The sequence below is a fragment of the Callorhinus ursinus genome, unplaced genomic scaffold, assembly GCF_003265705.2.
Source record: "Callorhinus ursinus isolate GAN/ISIS: 27379988/994484 unplaced genomic scaffold, GSC_fseal_2.0 scaffold90, whole genome shotgun sequence".
Lineage (NCBI taxonomy): Eukaryota > Metazoa > Chordata > Mammalia > Carnivora > Otariidae > Callorhinus > Callorhinus ursinus.
In genome coordinates, this window is record NW_027397152.1 from 1,179,201 (window position 1) to 1,193,254 (window position 14,054).

General features: G+C 48.7%; 1 protein-coding gene across 3 annotated transcripts in view; it reads right to left on the bottom strand.

The window, feature by feature from the left end:
• Positions 1-570: 570 nt before the first annotated feature.
• The window catches only part of TUFT1 (tuftelin 1), a 44,610-nt gene continuing 31,126 nt past the window's right edge, over positions 571-14,054 (bottom strand). For all 3 annotated transcript variants that reach the window (XM_073888474.1, XM_073888475.1, XM_073888473.1), the window contains 7 exons: positions 11,041-11,150; positions 7,547-7,675; positions 6,818-6,912; positions 4,593-4,698; positions 3,443-3,526; positions 2,712-2,812; positions 571-2,155 (listed from right to left, as the gene is read on the bottom strand). In XM_073888474.1, the coding sequence (XP_073744575.1) occupies positions 2,089-2,155; positions 2,712-2,812; positions 3,443-3,526; positions 4,593-4,698; positions 6,818-6,912; positions 7,547-7,675; positions 11,041-11,150 (692 nt within the window). In that variant the 3' untranslated portion in view covers positions 571-2,088. The remainder of the gene's footprint in view (positions 2,156-2,711; positions 2,813-3,442; positions 3,527-4,592; positions 4,699-6,817; positions 6,913-7,546; positions 7,676-11,040; positions 11,151-14,054) is intronic.

The window sequence follows — 14,054 nt, forward strand, 5'->3', positions numbered from 1 at the left end:
TGGTCTAGAAAAGATTTGTGTAAACTTGGCTATGCCCCTGGGGGCTTTGCAGTCAACTACATTTTTGGCAGGAAGAAAGAAAAAGAGCAGTGGACTAATTGAACGATGCCCAGAGAAAGCCAAACATGAAACCCTTAAACGGCTGCTGTCAGCATTTCCAGAGGCTTGGCGTTTCCGCCAAGGGCCTGGAGCGGCTCCACTTCCTCCCATGCTGATTGGTGAATCTCTAAGTAGTCACCGGACCTCCACTGTGACCAGTTCTTCTCCCATGGAGGAGGATACACACTGGCCAAGCCTAGGGCTCCCACAAAGCCACCACCCCAGACAGGGCCACCCCCCCCAGTGAAGACTCAGCCCACAAAGCTGAGCTGCTTAAAAGGGACATTCTAACTCCTCTGAATGCCACAGTCCTTTAGTGTTTGGGCTGTCTGACCTACACCTTCCAGATGTGGACAACAGGGGGCCCATCTTCAACAGGCATTAAAATCATGTTTTTTCACCCTCCCAGGAAAGTTGGGGGTGGTGAGGGGGGGTTGGGCGGCGGGGGAACAGGCCAGCAGCTCAAAGAGACACAGTAACATATTTTATTAAGTTTGCCATACAAAGTCTATGCCAAAGGAAAGAACATCAGAACTGGAGAGGCCCATGGAGACCATCCGGACCCCTCTTTTTACAAATGAGGAAAGTGAATGAGGAACACCAGAACAGCATTCTGGACAGCACCGGCCTGTCAGCCCAGTCCTAACACACAGAAACACACAGACGTCGGGCTTCTGATTTTGAGCCAAGTAGAGCCTAAAGACTTGATCCATGTTGACTCTGAATGTTTCTGTGCCCTACAGTACCACATTCTGATGCTTATCTCCTCCTCGAGGCTGCAAGAAGAGCCCTAAAGAAAACATCATGAGTGTCAGGGTGATCCAGAGCCAGAAAAACAGACCGATTGTGGAGCAGAGGGTGCAGAGGGCTGAGGAGAAGAACTCAATCCCACCCAAGAGAGTCCTGATCACCCCTTCCCCCCAAACAACACACACTCAGACCCCAAAGCCTCAGGGCAAATATGCTTGCCTTCCTGAAGTTCAGATCAGGTTTGAAGGAAGAAGGGAAAGAAGGAGGTAGAAGAAAAAGAGAAAAAGATTTACTTCTGAAATCAACAAGTCCAGTGGGAACACATTTTTCCCAGCACAGAGCAAATCCAAACACCACAAGAGAAGGCTGTAAAACTCTGGTATTAAATCAGTTGTGAGATGTAAGGAAAAACACCAATAACTTAGCAAAATAAATACAATGAGAGTTTCACTGAAATTGATGTAACCCAGTGAAAACAGTTTTTAGGCTCTTGAGTCAAGAAGACTGACATGTACCTTGCACTGCATCTTAGAGGAAAACCCTAAGAGATGCCGGGAGCCTTCCCAGCAGAGAGAAGTCACACAGAACTACCTGCGGCCCTACAGAATCTTTCCACTAAAAGCTACTCCCGGGATGTACATTTCCTTCTCCCAGGAAGACAAGGCTGGCCGGTCAAAGCCAAGGCTCGCTGGCTCTGCCCAGGCCATGGCAGGCCGCCCTATGTCTGTCCGTAGGAGGCCCGGGTCAGCAGGGGCTGAGGGCGGAGCGAGTGGGAAAACAAACATGTTGCGAAGAACTGAGCAGTGTTTGTGGAGGGAACTTCATTCCCCCGGGCCGCCCTCCCATCACTGTGGACAGCGCTGCCTCCGGCATCGCCAGGTGAGTCTCCCGACCCAGTGACGGCCTGGACTCTGGGCCAGCTGAGCTCCAGTCTACAGGAGAAGGGAGACTCTGCTACAGAGAAAAACAGTAACTACAGGAATAAGGATACCGCCCTGGCTCTTGCTGGCCGGTTAACGTCCTCCAGAGGGCTGCAGTGTCCAGAGGAGGTGTTCATCCTCTGTCTGCCCAGCAGACGGGGGACAGGAGTTTGGGAAGAGTGGGACGCATGAGCCGCCCAGCCCTGAGTGCAGCCCGGGAGCGGTCAGGAAGTCGAAGTCAGGGCGAAGAGCCTGCGGGGCTGGCGGGCTTCTCCGCAGGCGAGAGGTAGCACCAAGAGCAGCATCCGGCTCCTCCCGCTCATGTTTCCACCACTCGGATAAGAGGCAGGGGCTTATCAGGGCTGGGGGGCTTGGATATCCTCACGCTGAAAGAAAGCCGGAAACACTGAGTGCTTTGCCACCCGCCCCGCACGCGGCTGCCTCCCGCATCGGCCCCCTGCGTCCACACTTCGAAACAGTGACTGTCAGCAGCGTCTAAGAGAAGATACGGGGGGTGGGCGTGTGCTGCTGCCTGGGGGGCAGGGGTGATGGAAACACAGGGACTGAGAAGCGGGTCTAGCTGTGAGTCTTGACTTTTTTCAAAGTCTGGGACCTTTTTGTGAGTCTCTTGGAAACAAAAGGCCCTCTCTCTAGAAATACACACTTGCTACACCTTCATGATTTTCGCAAACAATTGCAGGGTGTCCATCTGTGTCCGGAGGCTGTTCGTGGGCCTCCTTGGGGTTGTGCTATCAGGCTCTACTCTGACCTGGTTAGAAAATGGTTCAGGCGGAGAACAGGTCGGATCAGAGACTGTGAGCGTAAGCGGGATTTAAAAGAGCCTTGCCCTTGCCTCAGCAGTAAAGCTTTCCTTCCCACAGCTCTGTCCCTCTTCCCTCACTTCTCACCCAGGCCCCAGCACAGGCACGCCCCCCTGCTCACCTGCCCAGGTTCTCAGTCTTGGTCCAGGTCTGGGTGCTAAAGTGGCCATGACTGATCTGCTTTTCTATCAGGTGTTCCATCCGGTCATGCATCTCTAAATTCTGTAATACAAGTTGTGGGATCAGAGTTGGCCATTTGTGACATTTAACTAGCTCATTCTACAGCACCTGTTTGTGCTGCAGTCACCACCACCCCTACCATGCGTGCCACCACCAGGGTGCCCTCTCCCCCCACCCCTCATCTTCACCACTCCCGACCACCCTCTTCCTCCAGTTGTCGCTCCCGCCTCCTCCCCTCAAGAACTGTGTGCAACACTGATCCTTCCCTGCTGTCCTCCCCAGCTCTCAGCAAAGGCAGAAATTAGACTAAGAAGAACTCGTGAGCTGATCGAGGCCATCACCTTAGCCGTGGAGAAGACAAGACCCCTCCTACAGAATGCCTCCCCCTTCACAGCCCAGCTCCACTGTCACCTCCTCTGCTAAGCCCATGGCACGTGGCTCACACGGGGACGATGTGTCCCTTTAGAGTGGGGACAGGTTTTACCACCGTAACTCCCTGAAGGTTCTCAGAAAACACTGACTCAACTGAACTGCACGTCAAAAATCATCCCAGATACTCACTTCCCAGCAGCAGCCAGACAGGACGAAGACCCCTCCAGAATCTCTCCCTCCCTATGTACAGTCCTGTCTTCAAGAGCCTGCTCCCTTCCCCGGGCTGCCCAGTGCACACACCTCTGCTTCCAGGTAGGCGATTTTCTCCTTCAGCTCCTGGATGGTGCTGTCCTTTGACTGGACCACAGCTTTTGAATTCTGGAGCTACAAAGATGTGGGAGACAACTGGGTTCATTTTGAAATGACTCAGTACACACTCATCGAACTTCACCCTGCTGCCGGGGAGCCAGCGGAAACATAAGGCAGACTTTTGTACCTCTTACACAACTTGCTTAGCTTTTCTAGAAAAGCCTCATTTCAGTCAATATTGAGCTCTTGATTATCCCAGGCGTGAGGGGAGGGGTTGTGAGAACATCACCCTGATGATCCAAAATCATGAATGGCTCAAAACCCATTCCATTTGATGTTGGGAAATACAAATTATTTATTCATTCAAGAAATATTTGTTGGGGCACCTGGGTGGCTCAGTTGGTTGGGCATCTGCCTTTGGCTCAGGTCATGATCTCAGGGGCCTGGGATTAAGCCCCGTGTCGGGCTCCCTTCTCAGCGGGGAGCCTGCTTCTCCCTCTCCCTCTGTCCCTCCCCTGTGCTCTCGCTCTCAAATAAATAAATCAAAATCTAAAAAAAGAAAAGAAAAAGAAATATTTGTTGAGTGCTTACTATGTGACAGGCTCTGTTCTAGACGCTGGGAAATAGCAGTGAACCAAACAGAAAAATCCTAGTAGTCATGGAGCTGACATGCAGCAAATATACCCTCCCAGTTAGGGGGTTTTAAGTTCTCAAGACAATTCTGCAAAATGCCATATCCTGAGTATGCTACCCTAAAGCTCAGGTGGGGAAAGGCAGAAGATCTGCCGTGAGGTACAAAGGCCTTGATAATCTGCACACAGATAAGTGAGTTTATTGTGACTTCATTATTCATTTACTAGCACTCTTCAAAGTGTAAGAGAGACTAACCTTTTCCTTCTTTTCCCATTGGAAAGCAAAGACAAATGACTAAAACCATAGGGGAAAGATGGGAGAAAAGCAAATCCTAATCACCTAAACCTAGTAATTGGTAGCCATAAATGTTTTAATATAAGGAATATAAGCCAAGCTCCCCAAGAGAGTGAACAGCAAAAGCATGGACTTGACAGGAAAACAGGGCTGGGCTCTATGTGGCGACTTCCCAAGAGGGCAGGGGACGCGTGGTAGCACGGGCCCTGTTTACCTGCTCTATCATTTGCCGCACTTTCCGCTGCTGGCTCTTCAGCATGTCATCCAAGTGGTGGATCTTCTCCCGCAACCCAGCCACTTCCTTTTCCAGACTGGCAGCCCTGGGCATTAAGACCAGAAAGCTGAGGTGAGGGAAAAGATGCCTTCTCTACCCAGTCACAGGAAGAACCTTGGGCTTGGGGGCTTCCACGAACTGGATCCCCTCTGCCTGATGCCCCAGTGGTCTGCCATGAGGCGGAGGTGCTCCGGACACCTTGGAACAGCACAGTGGAAGCCTCACTAGAGATCAGCTAGTCTGAACAAGGACACTGCAGCTCAGAGAGGTAAGAATGGATAAGTCATTCTGGAACGCTCTAGAAGGTACAACTAGAACCAATAAATAGATGTCCAGGGAAGCAGTCCTTATGCTAACACGGGACAGACTTTCTCAGCATCAAAGCTATCAGAACGTGGACTGCCTCAGCTGTGATGAACTCCTCATTCCTGGAAAGATTCAAGTGGGAGCTGGGAGTTTAATACCCAATGCCATCAAACTGTTGGAAAGGACTCTACGTCAAAGGGAGATAAGATTTACAGGTCCTTAAAGCCTCTTCACACAGGTGTGTTCCTATGTCTCCTGATTGCCAGACACTGCTATATCCTCTGCATCTTCTAAACTGGGCCAAGATCCCCAGAGGTCCAGCGACTGGGCAGGGTGTCCAGGAGTTCAGACCTCTGAAGGACCGCCGGTGCCCACCACTCTCCACTCCTGCCTGGCGAAGCAGACAGGTGCCGTTGGAAGGGCAGCGCTCCCGGTGAGGGTGGAGGCAGGGTACAACGCAATCTGAGCCCCGGCATCCTCCCTAAGCCTCAAACAATCTGAGAGCCCACCCTCAGCTCTCCAGTGCCCTATTGCTCAGTCTCCTTTTATTTAGAAAATTAACGTTTATGGTGCATAGCCATTGCTTGCCATTCCCAAGCCTCCGTTTTGGATTATCTGGGTCTTCTTTTGTTTCTCCTGCTGCTTCCTCTCAGTCACCTGCCCATGAGCACCACTGCTGAGAAAGAAGGAGTGCTGAGTAATTTAAAACAATTCCATGATGAGGTCAAGCCCAAAAGGAGGTGACAATAAAATGTCTGCATGTCTCACGCCTAGACTGAGGTTATCCCAAAGAAGAGAAGATGCCCCCCACCGACTGCAGGGTCCAAGGGGGCAAGGATCATGTCTGTTGGGGCGGCTGAGTGGCTCAGTTGGTTAAGCGTCTGCCTTTGGCTCAGGTCATGACCCCAGGGTCCTGGGATCGAGCCCCACATCGGGCCTCCTTCTGCTCAGCGGGGAGCCTACTTCTCCCTCTCCCTCAGCTGCTCCCCCTGATTGTGTTCTCTCACGTGTTCTCTCACGCTCTATCTCTGTCAAATAAATAAATAAAGTCTTTAAAAAAAAAAAAAGGATCATGTCTGTTAATCTTGGAATGCCTTAGAAGGCCCTCCAGGTGACGTCCGTTGAACTTAACAAGATCCAACTTATACCATAGAGGGCAGGCCCAGTATGCTGGTGTTAACTTTGATTTACCATTTGAGGCCTTATTTATTAAAGCCAGCAGCATAAACAATTTCCCAAATCTTAAAGGTCCAAAATGGCCTGCTCTTTGTTCTGCAGGTTTCACTGGTAGGGCCTCTGATCTCTGATCAGACGGAATCTGTGAAAACCCTGGGGTGGAAAGGACCCCAGAGACCCCCTGCATGTCACTGCTGACGGCTGGCTCTCAGGTACGGCAGCTTCAAGTGACAGGAAGTTCAGAATCTCTTCATGAAGCTGCTCACTGTATTTTTCAAAGCATGACTTGTGAGGAAGTTATTTGATTTACCCTCAAATAATTTATAGTCGGCCTTTGTGTTTGGGGGAGGAACCTGCGGTGCAATACTACTACCACAGCCACATCCGGCATGCCACAGCGGCAGGTACTTTACCGACTCTCACTTGACCTTGGCTCTAACACCATGCAAGCCTTTTCTTTAGGCTCCCACTCCATGGAAAATGGCCTCCTCAGAGATGGCAGCCTCCCAAACAGTATCTCCCTGGGCGGGACCCCACCCAGAGCAGCCGCCCAGTGAGTCAGAGCTGGAAGATCTGACCTCAGCTCCAGCTTCCTCCCCCGGCCTGGCTGCACAGAGCTGCAGGCTGCATGGCCCGCCCTCCCGTCCCTGCACCCCAGCTTCCCGGAGAACGAGGGCCCTTACTTTTCTCGTTCTATTTGGCAGTCCGTGTCCTTGCTCCGAAGTTCCTCCAGGGCTGTTTCCCCTTCCCTAACCTTCACCAGTAAGGCCTGATGCTCCTGAATGGGCCGAAGGGAAGAAAATCTAGGTTAAGGAGGTGGCAAGGGTTTCTGTGTTTGGGGTGAAAGGGGCCTGAGGGCTGGGGCTCAGCCCCTATTTGGTCTGGGACATCTGCCAACGAGCAGCAGGCCAAGCTGGTTTGCTAGGGCGCCCTCCCCTGTCAGGGATAACCCTTCCCACCCTCAGCATACAGAAACTTCTCAGCCTCACCCAGCTATCTGGACAGAGAGCCTGGCCCTGCATTATCCAGGCCCACCTGCCGGCTATGGCTGCTGGTCCCCGGGAAACCAGGCCCAGTGGCTCCTTAAGAGCAGTCTTGTCTTGTCTTTTTTCTTTTCTTTTAAGCACACTTCAAAAGCCCATAAAGGGCAGCTCTACGAGAACCCAACTGAAATGGAAATGGGTTCAACTCTAGTTAGCAAGGGCTGAGCTTAGCTGAGAGAAAGACCTCTTGTTCCTTAAAGGCTAAAAGGTTCTCGAAGGTATTTGCTGAGGAAGCCGTGAAGTGTGTTTTTCTGGAGCTGCTCAGAAAAGCAGACTACCATGGTCTCAGTCAATCCCAGGACCAGCCCCCGCTCCCCCACAGCCCCCAGCCCAGGAGTGAGGCCCTGAAGGCAGGACTCCAACAATTACCGCCTGCATGCCTAGCAAGCGCTTCTGGAGCTCTCCCACATCTGCCTCCTTCTGCTCCACTCTGTCCTCCGCTCTCTGAAGGGCCACTTGACTCTGTTCTGCTTCTCTCTGGTACCGGCTGAGTGTGACCTAAGACAGGATGGGGATGGGTGAAGGGGATGGAGGGGAAAGAGCAAACATGGATAAAAACCTTAGGAGAGAACCCAGGGCCCTGGGAGCAGTGATGGGAGAAGGGAGGCACCCCTCTCTTTCCCATTCACGGTTCTAGGACAACTTGGGAAACTAGCAGGTATCTCCATTTCCAGCAGGTATCTCCATTTCCAGGGTTCACATAGTTGATCAAGTTCTACTTTATTTTTTTTTAAGATTTATTTATTTATTTGAGGGAGAAGGTGCGAGGAGTAAGGGTGGGGGTGGTGGGGAGCGATAGAAGGAGAGGGAGAGAAAGTCTTAAGCAGACTTCGCACTGAGCGTCGAGCCGGACACGGGGCTCAATCTCACAGCCCTGAGATCACGACCTGAGCTGAAACCAAGTCAGACACTTAACTGACTGCACCACCCAGACGCCCTGATCAAGCTCTACTCTAGAGTGACATCTGGAACCCAGAAGCGCCTTCCAGATGGCGGACTTCTTCACCATCCCCCCAAGGCGGCCAGCGCCACCCAAGCTTAACCCAGTGCTGTGGCTTTCCTACAAATGCAAACGCAAAGAGTCCAGGGGAGCACATCTCCACATCCTTCCTTCTGTGCCCCCACTCTTCCTCACCCTCACATCAAGCCATACTGCACCCTGCATATAAAGGCCAAAATGGCCTCTGGAAGGGCTACTAAGCACCAGAAGAACTGCTCCATTCCAAGACGACAAGCCAATCTGGGAAGGATAGAAGCAGAACTGCAGAATGAAAAATTAAGGAAGAACTTGCCTCCCTTCTTCCCACATGCCAACTTCAGGTCTCAGCTTAGATACCCTTCCTTCCAGAAGCCTCCATGCCCGGTGAGGAGTCCTTCCACTATGTGGCCTTCCTTCTTACAGCACCAAATGGATTTTGCCCAGTCACTTGTGTGCGCTCCCCAGTGGGCCATCAGCAGGGGCCTTGAGCTCAGCACAGCACCTAGCACACAGTTAATGCTCGCTAACGTCATGAGTGGAATTGGTATTCATCTAGTCCGATCCTCTCCTTTTGCAACTAAAGGTCAACTGATCTCTCCAAGGTACACAGCTAGGGAATAACAGAGCCAATGCTAGAACACAGTGCCTTCATCATCCATCTCAGTTCTTCCCAGCTACCCCACACTGACTCCCCAGTCAGTTACTGAAAAAGAATCCACGGAACCTCTCAAAAGTTCATGCAGCCCGAGGAAAACAGAACACCAAAGAAGCCAGTTTGTCTGACTCCTCCCAAAGTCAGAATCAGGGAAGAGAAAGCACAGCACAGGATGATGTGTGATGGGACATGTCCATGCTGCACACCAGCCCTGTGCAGAGCAGACTCTCCGTGAACCCTTCCTGAGAGCAGGCTGCTGCTGGGAGAACGGAAAACCCATGCTTACTGGCAGGTTGTTTTCACGGTAATTGACAATCTTGCCCTCGCTACCCCCTGGCTCAGAAAAGTAGATCAGAGAGTCTCATTCACTAGCAAAGACCAAGAAAAGCCTCTGAAGGTCCCGTATTAGCCTGGAACAGGCCAGCCCCATGGACAGGAACGTAAAAACGAAACTTCTCATTTCTGTACCTAACACTGCATCCAGGTTGATGTGTACTCAGAGCACAGCGTTAATGGGCCACGGGCTGTCCCCACACTCTGCTGTTGGGATCACAAAGGGAAAAATACATACTCCTCTGCCACATCTGTCCTTGTTGCTCCAGTCAGCAGTGCCCTGAAGGAACCTCTTAGTCATAAAAGGGTGTGCCAACCTACTCCAACAGTGGAAACAGCACCTCTGATTGCAGGCAGGTGCTACTTACCAAGGGCAGCCCCTTCTTAGAAACTGTGGGAGGGTGGCTACAGCTTGTCAGGGACCTTCCGGCCTTAGGCTTTCATTCTGGACCCTTTTGTCCAAGCACTGAAACCCAGAGTGAGCAGACCCCTCCATGGATGGCCAAAACCAACCAGTGCTTCATAATACCTCTCTGTGTAGAAATTTCTTTCCAAAATTCACAGTCTGGTCAGTGCTACAGTCTCAACTGCCCCTTCCTCCTGCTGTGTACCAAGAAGGTAGGGAACAGCTAGTCACCAAAATGATACATCGTCAACCCAATTATCCAAATTGTGGAATCTGAAACAGAGGCGACAACTCCTTTACTGCACAGCTACTTTGTTCTGAGACCAAACTAATCGCAGTATCATGCTAAGTCTAAACTACTTAGGATAGGAAAACCCACTTAACTAAATTGATCACTAAGAAAAATATAGGGTATCTTATATTTCTAAAATCGTTCAGAGTAATAAATATACTTACATATCTTACCTCATTCAGTTCACACACCACACTTGTAAGGTGTACTTAAAATGACCCATTTTTACATAATTTAGAACTGATACTTAGGTTAAATTACTTGCTCAAATAATTGGTCATCTCTAAAGGCAATTGACTATCCCTGTGCCTGCTTCCTCCCCCTCAATATCCTTCTCAAAAATTCTCTCTCTTAGTCCCATGGAAGAGAAGCATTCAGTCTTCTTCCTACCACCAGCTCCTGGCATGCCTGGGCAGGGCATATCCTATCATTACAAATTTATGACACAGAAATACTTTACATGTGGCTGAACAATAGCAGATAACAGATAGTTAATCTCACACAGAAGCCTAGTGTTTTCCTAGTGTATCTCATTTTATACACAAAGAATTTTCTGGAAAGTATGGCAGACCTCACACAGTTTTTAATGGCGGGGGGCTTTCACTCTCTACAGACTTTTGTACTTCTTTAATCTTCCACAATAATTTAGTATTACTTTTGTAACAATAATTGAAATACTCATTCAAGATCACAAAGCTCTGCATAGTAAAATCAAGACTTGACTTCAAGTCCTCTGACTCCATGGGCACAGATCTTTCTACAACCACACTGTTCCACCCACTCAACTAGTCCACACTTAAGAGGTACCCACCTTATATCAGGCGTTATGCCAGACATGGGGATGTGGGGTGACCTTGACAGCAATAGTCCCTGCCTGCATGGTGCCTAGAGCCCAGTAATTCTTACTGTGGTAAGAGTAATGCCCCCTGAGTTACTTGCTATCCCAGACCAGCACTACCACTCAACTTCAGTAGAGAACCAAGTGCCAACCTTTAAACCATGGGCTAGCCTTGAACAGCAAAAACGATACATGTCCAGGAATGCGAAAAGCAGACAGGAAAATGCCCAGGCCTCAAAGCCTAGCCTCTCCAGTTGATGGCACACAGCCAGAAAGACATGAAGTCCATGCTAAGTCACTGGCACCTATATCCAGCAGCCTAACCCTTGGGGTACCTTCTCCTCAAATCCCAAATCTCACCTCAAAAGCCACACGGTCAGACTGGTGCTGCCGCTCAGTCTCCTGCAGCTTGACAAGCAGGTCCCGCACGGTCTTCCTCAAGCTCTCGACATCTTCGTTTATATAGGCATCTACCTATAGTCAGAACAGGGAAGAGAAGGTGAAGGCCCTGTGTTTGTATAAGAGAAGGTCCCCCTTGGGGCGCCTGGGTGGCTCAGTCGGTTAAGCATCTGCCTTCGGCTCAGGTCATGATCCCAGAGTCCTGGGATCGAGCCCCGCATCGGGCTCCCAGCTCAGCAGAAAGCCTGCTTCTCCCTCTCCCACTCCCCCTGCTTGTGTTCCCTCTCGTTCTCTCTCTCTCTGTCAAATAAGTAAATAAAATCTTTTTAAAAAATTGCCATTAAAAAAAAAAAGAGAGAGAGGGTTCCCTGCAACACACACTTGGGCCCTCTTGTCCAGACCACCTTCACATCACTCAGGGGGAGAGTTAGTCTTGGGCACCCAGGTGCTCTGAGTTATTCACGTGAAAACACTCTTTCTTCATATCCTAAGGAACTCAACTAGCCTCAAATCGCTGAATGATTTTAGGACACACTCAGTAATTTTTATACAGGTATCAGCTGATTAAGAGGTATGCTTATGCCATCCTCACCTGCAGGTCCTGCTTCCATCAGACTAGAGTTCTCTGAGAGCCGGCACTGTGTTTCCCTTTAGACTACAGTGCCCCAAGGGCAGGGACTGTGCCACACCCACCATGAGGGGTGCATCCGAAAGGCACATCTTTTGGTCTTCTCTGCATCTAGCACAGAGATCAGCATATAGAGGGTTACTGATGGACAGGCAGATTTAGAGCAAAAGCACCCATGACTCCAGGAATCTGATTCAATGTGAAAAAAGGTGTCTTCATCGAGGTTACCACGAGTCTCTCCCCAGACACACCCAATGGTGGGTTGGTGGTTAGCGCCGAGCTGGCATGTGGGGTCTTGCCCCCACCTCTGCCGCACAGGTACCAGACATTTCAGTTACCAGCTCCCAGTGAGTCTGACAGAAAAGTCTTTCCCCATCTTGCGCATTAGGAAGCACGGAGCTCAACTGGGAGGCGGGCCACAGGGTCCCAGTCGCTGCACAATCACTGAGTCCAGTGGGCCTTCACTTCTCTATCTGTGAAGCAAGAAGACTCCTTACCATGCCCTGCCTTCCAGGCTGCCTCAAAAGGAAGATAATATCCGGCAGGGCTTAGAGCTTGTGAGAAGAAGCAGCTGAACAAACAGTATCAGGTATGATTATAACCTGTTGCCAACAGCCCATTTGCTAAATATGGTGATTCAGGGGAAGGGAAAAAATTCAAATTGCACATCTAGAGCGAGTGGCTAGAATCATAACATGCCAAACTCTAGCCATCAAGAAGTTATCCAGTCAACTGCCCTAGATCTGTACCTAAGCGGCTGAGCAGGTGAGAATGATTTAAAGGGCTCCTGGAGCATAACTTCTACGTGCTTATTTCAAATGTTCTTATAAGACTATTTAATGACATGGAAAATTTTCATGGTATAATATAAAGAGAAAAAAGGTAGTTATAAAACTTTGCATGCAGGAGTTAGAAACACATTAGATTTCAGCACAGCAATGTGGGTAGATCCTAAGAACATGGTGTTGGTCAAAAAGGAAAACAAGAGAAATATAGCACAAATTCATTATGAAAATTGAAAACAAAGGCATATCTAAATCATACACTGAATATATTAGAATGTATACCTTTTGGCTGGGGAGGGGAGAGGCCAAAAAAAAGAAAAAAGTGAAAGGCCTTTATGAAATCAGAGATGATAATATGCCCTGAATGGGTGGGTAGATCTGATTTAGCCAGGCACTCAAGGGCCAGAAATAACAATCCAAAAAACCAAAAAAACAAACAAAACCAAAAAACCCACTGAAACAAAAAAAAACAAACAGAAAGAAATGCTCTATACAGTATCATCTCAATACTGTAATACATGTTTGCATTTCAAACTGTGGTTTTTTTTCTGGGTAGATTTGAATGACATTTTTTTCTCCTTTCACGTTTCTGTGTTTCTGAATTTCCTAAATCTTCTACGATAAGCATATCTTATTACATAATCACAAAAAATCTAATGACAGAGGGCTTTTTTTTTCTACAAGTATAGCATGTTTATTTGTCAATCATACCTCAATAAAGCTGGGGGGAAATTTTTTTTCAAAAAAGATAGCCATGATGAGCACTGGGTAGGGGTACATAGGATTGCTGAAGCACTACACTGTACACCTGAAACTGACACTGGATGTTACCTATACTGGAATTTTAAAAAATAAATAAATAAACAAGGACAGCCATGGAAAGAAATACTACTATGTCATTATTCAAAAGAATGTGGTAGATCCACATGTACTAACAGAGAAAGAAGGCTATAAATTTAATAAATTGACAGAAGGCTATCAGTTTAAAAAAACTGAAAAGCACGGAGTGTTTATCATGACCCTGCATCTGCGCAAAGTCTGTGTATGTTATACACACGTTATTTATACATATAACTACGGTGTGTACGTATATATTAACATATATAAAAACATACATGCATGTAGTGTTTAGATACAGTGGTCTGTGTATAGAAAAATAAACTAGCAGGGCGTGTGGCGGGCTCAGTCACAAGAGCATGAGACTTGATTTCTGGGTTGTCAGTTCCAGCCCCCTGTTGGGTGTAAAGATTACTTAAAAAGAACAAAAACAAAATCTTTTTTTTTTTTTAAGATTTTATTATTTGTCAGAAAGGGAGAGAGAGAGCACAAGCAGCGGGAGTGGCAGGCAGAGGGAGAAGCAGGCTCCACACTGAGCAAGAAGCCCCAGGACCCTGGGATCATGACCAGAGCCAAAGGCAGACGCTTAACGGACTGAGGCCCCCAGGCATCCCAAAAACCAAATCTTTTTTTTTTAAGTTATTTTATTTTATTTTATTTTAAGGATTTTATTTATTCATTTGAAACACAGAGATACAGAGAGAGAGAAGAGAAAGCATGAGCAG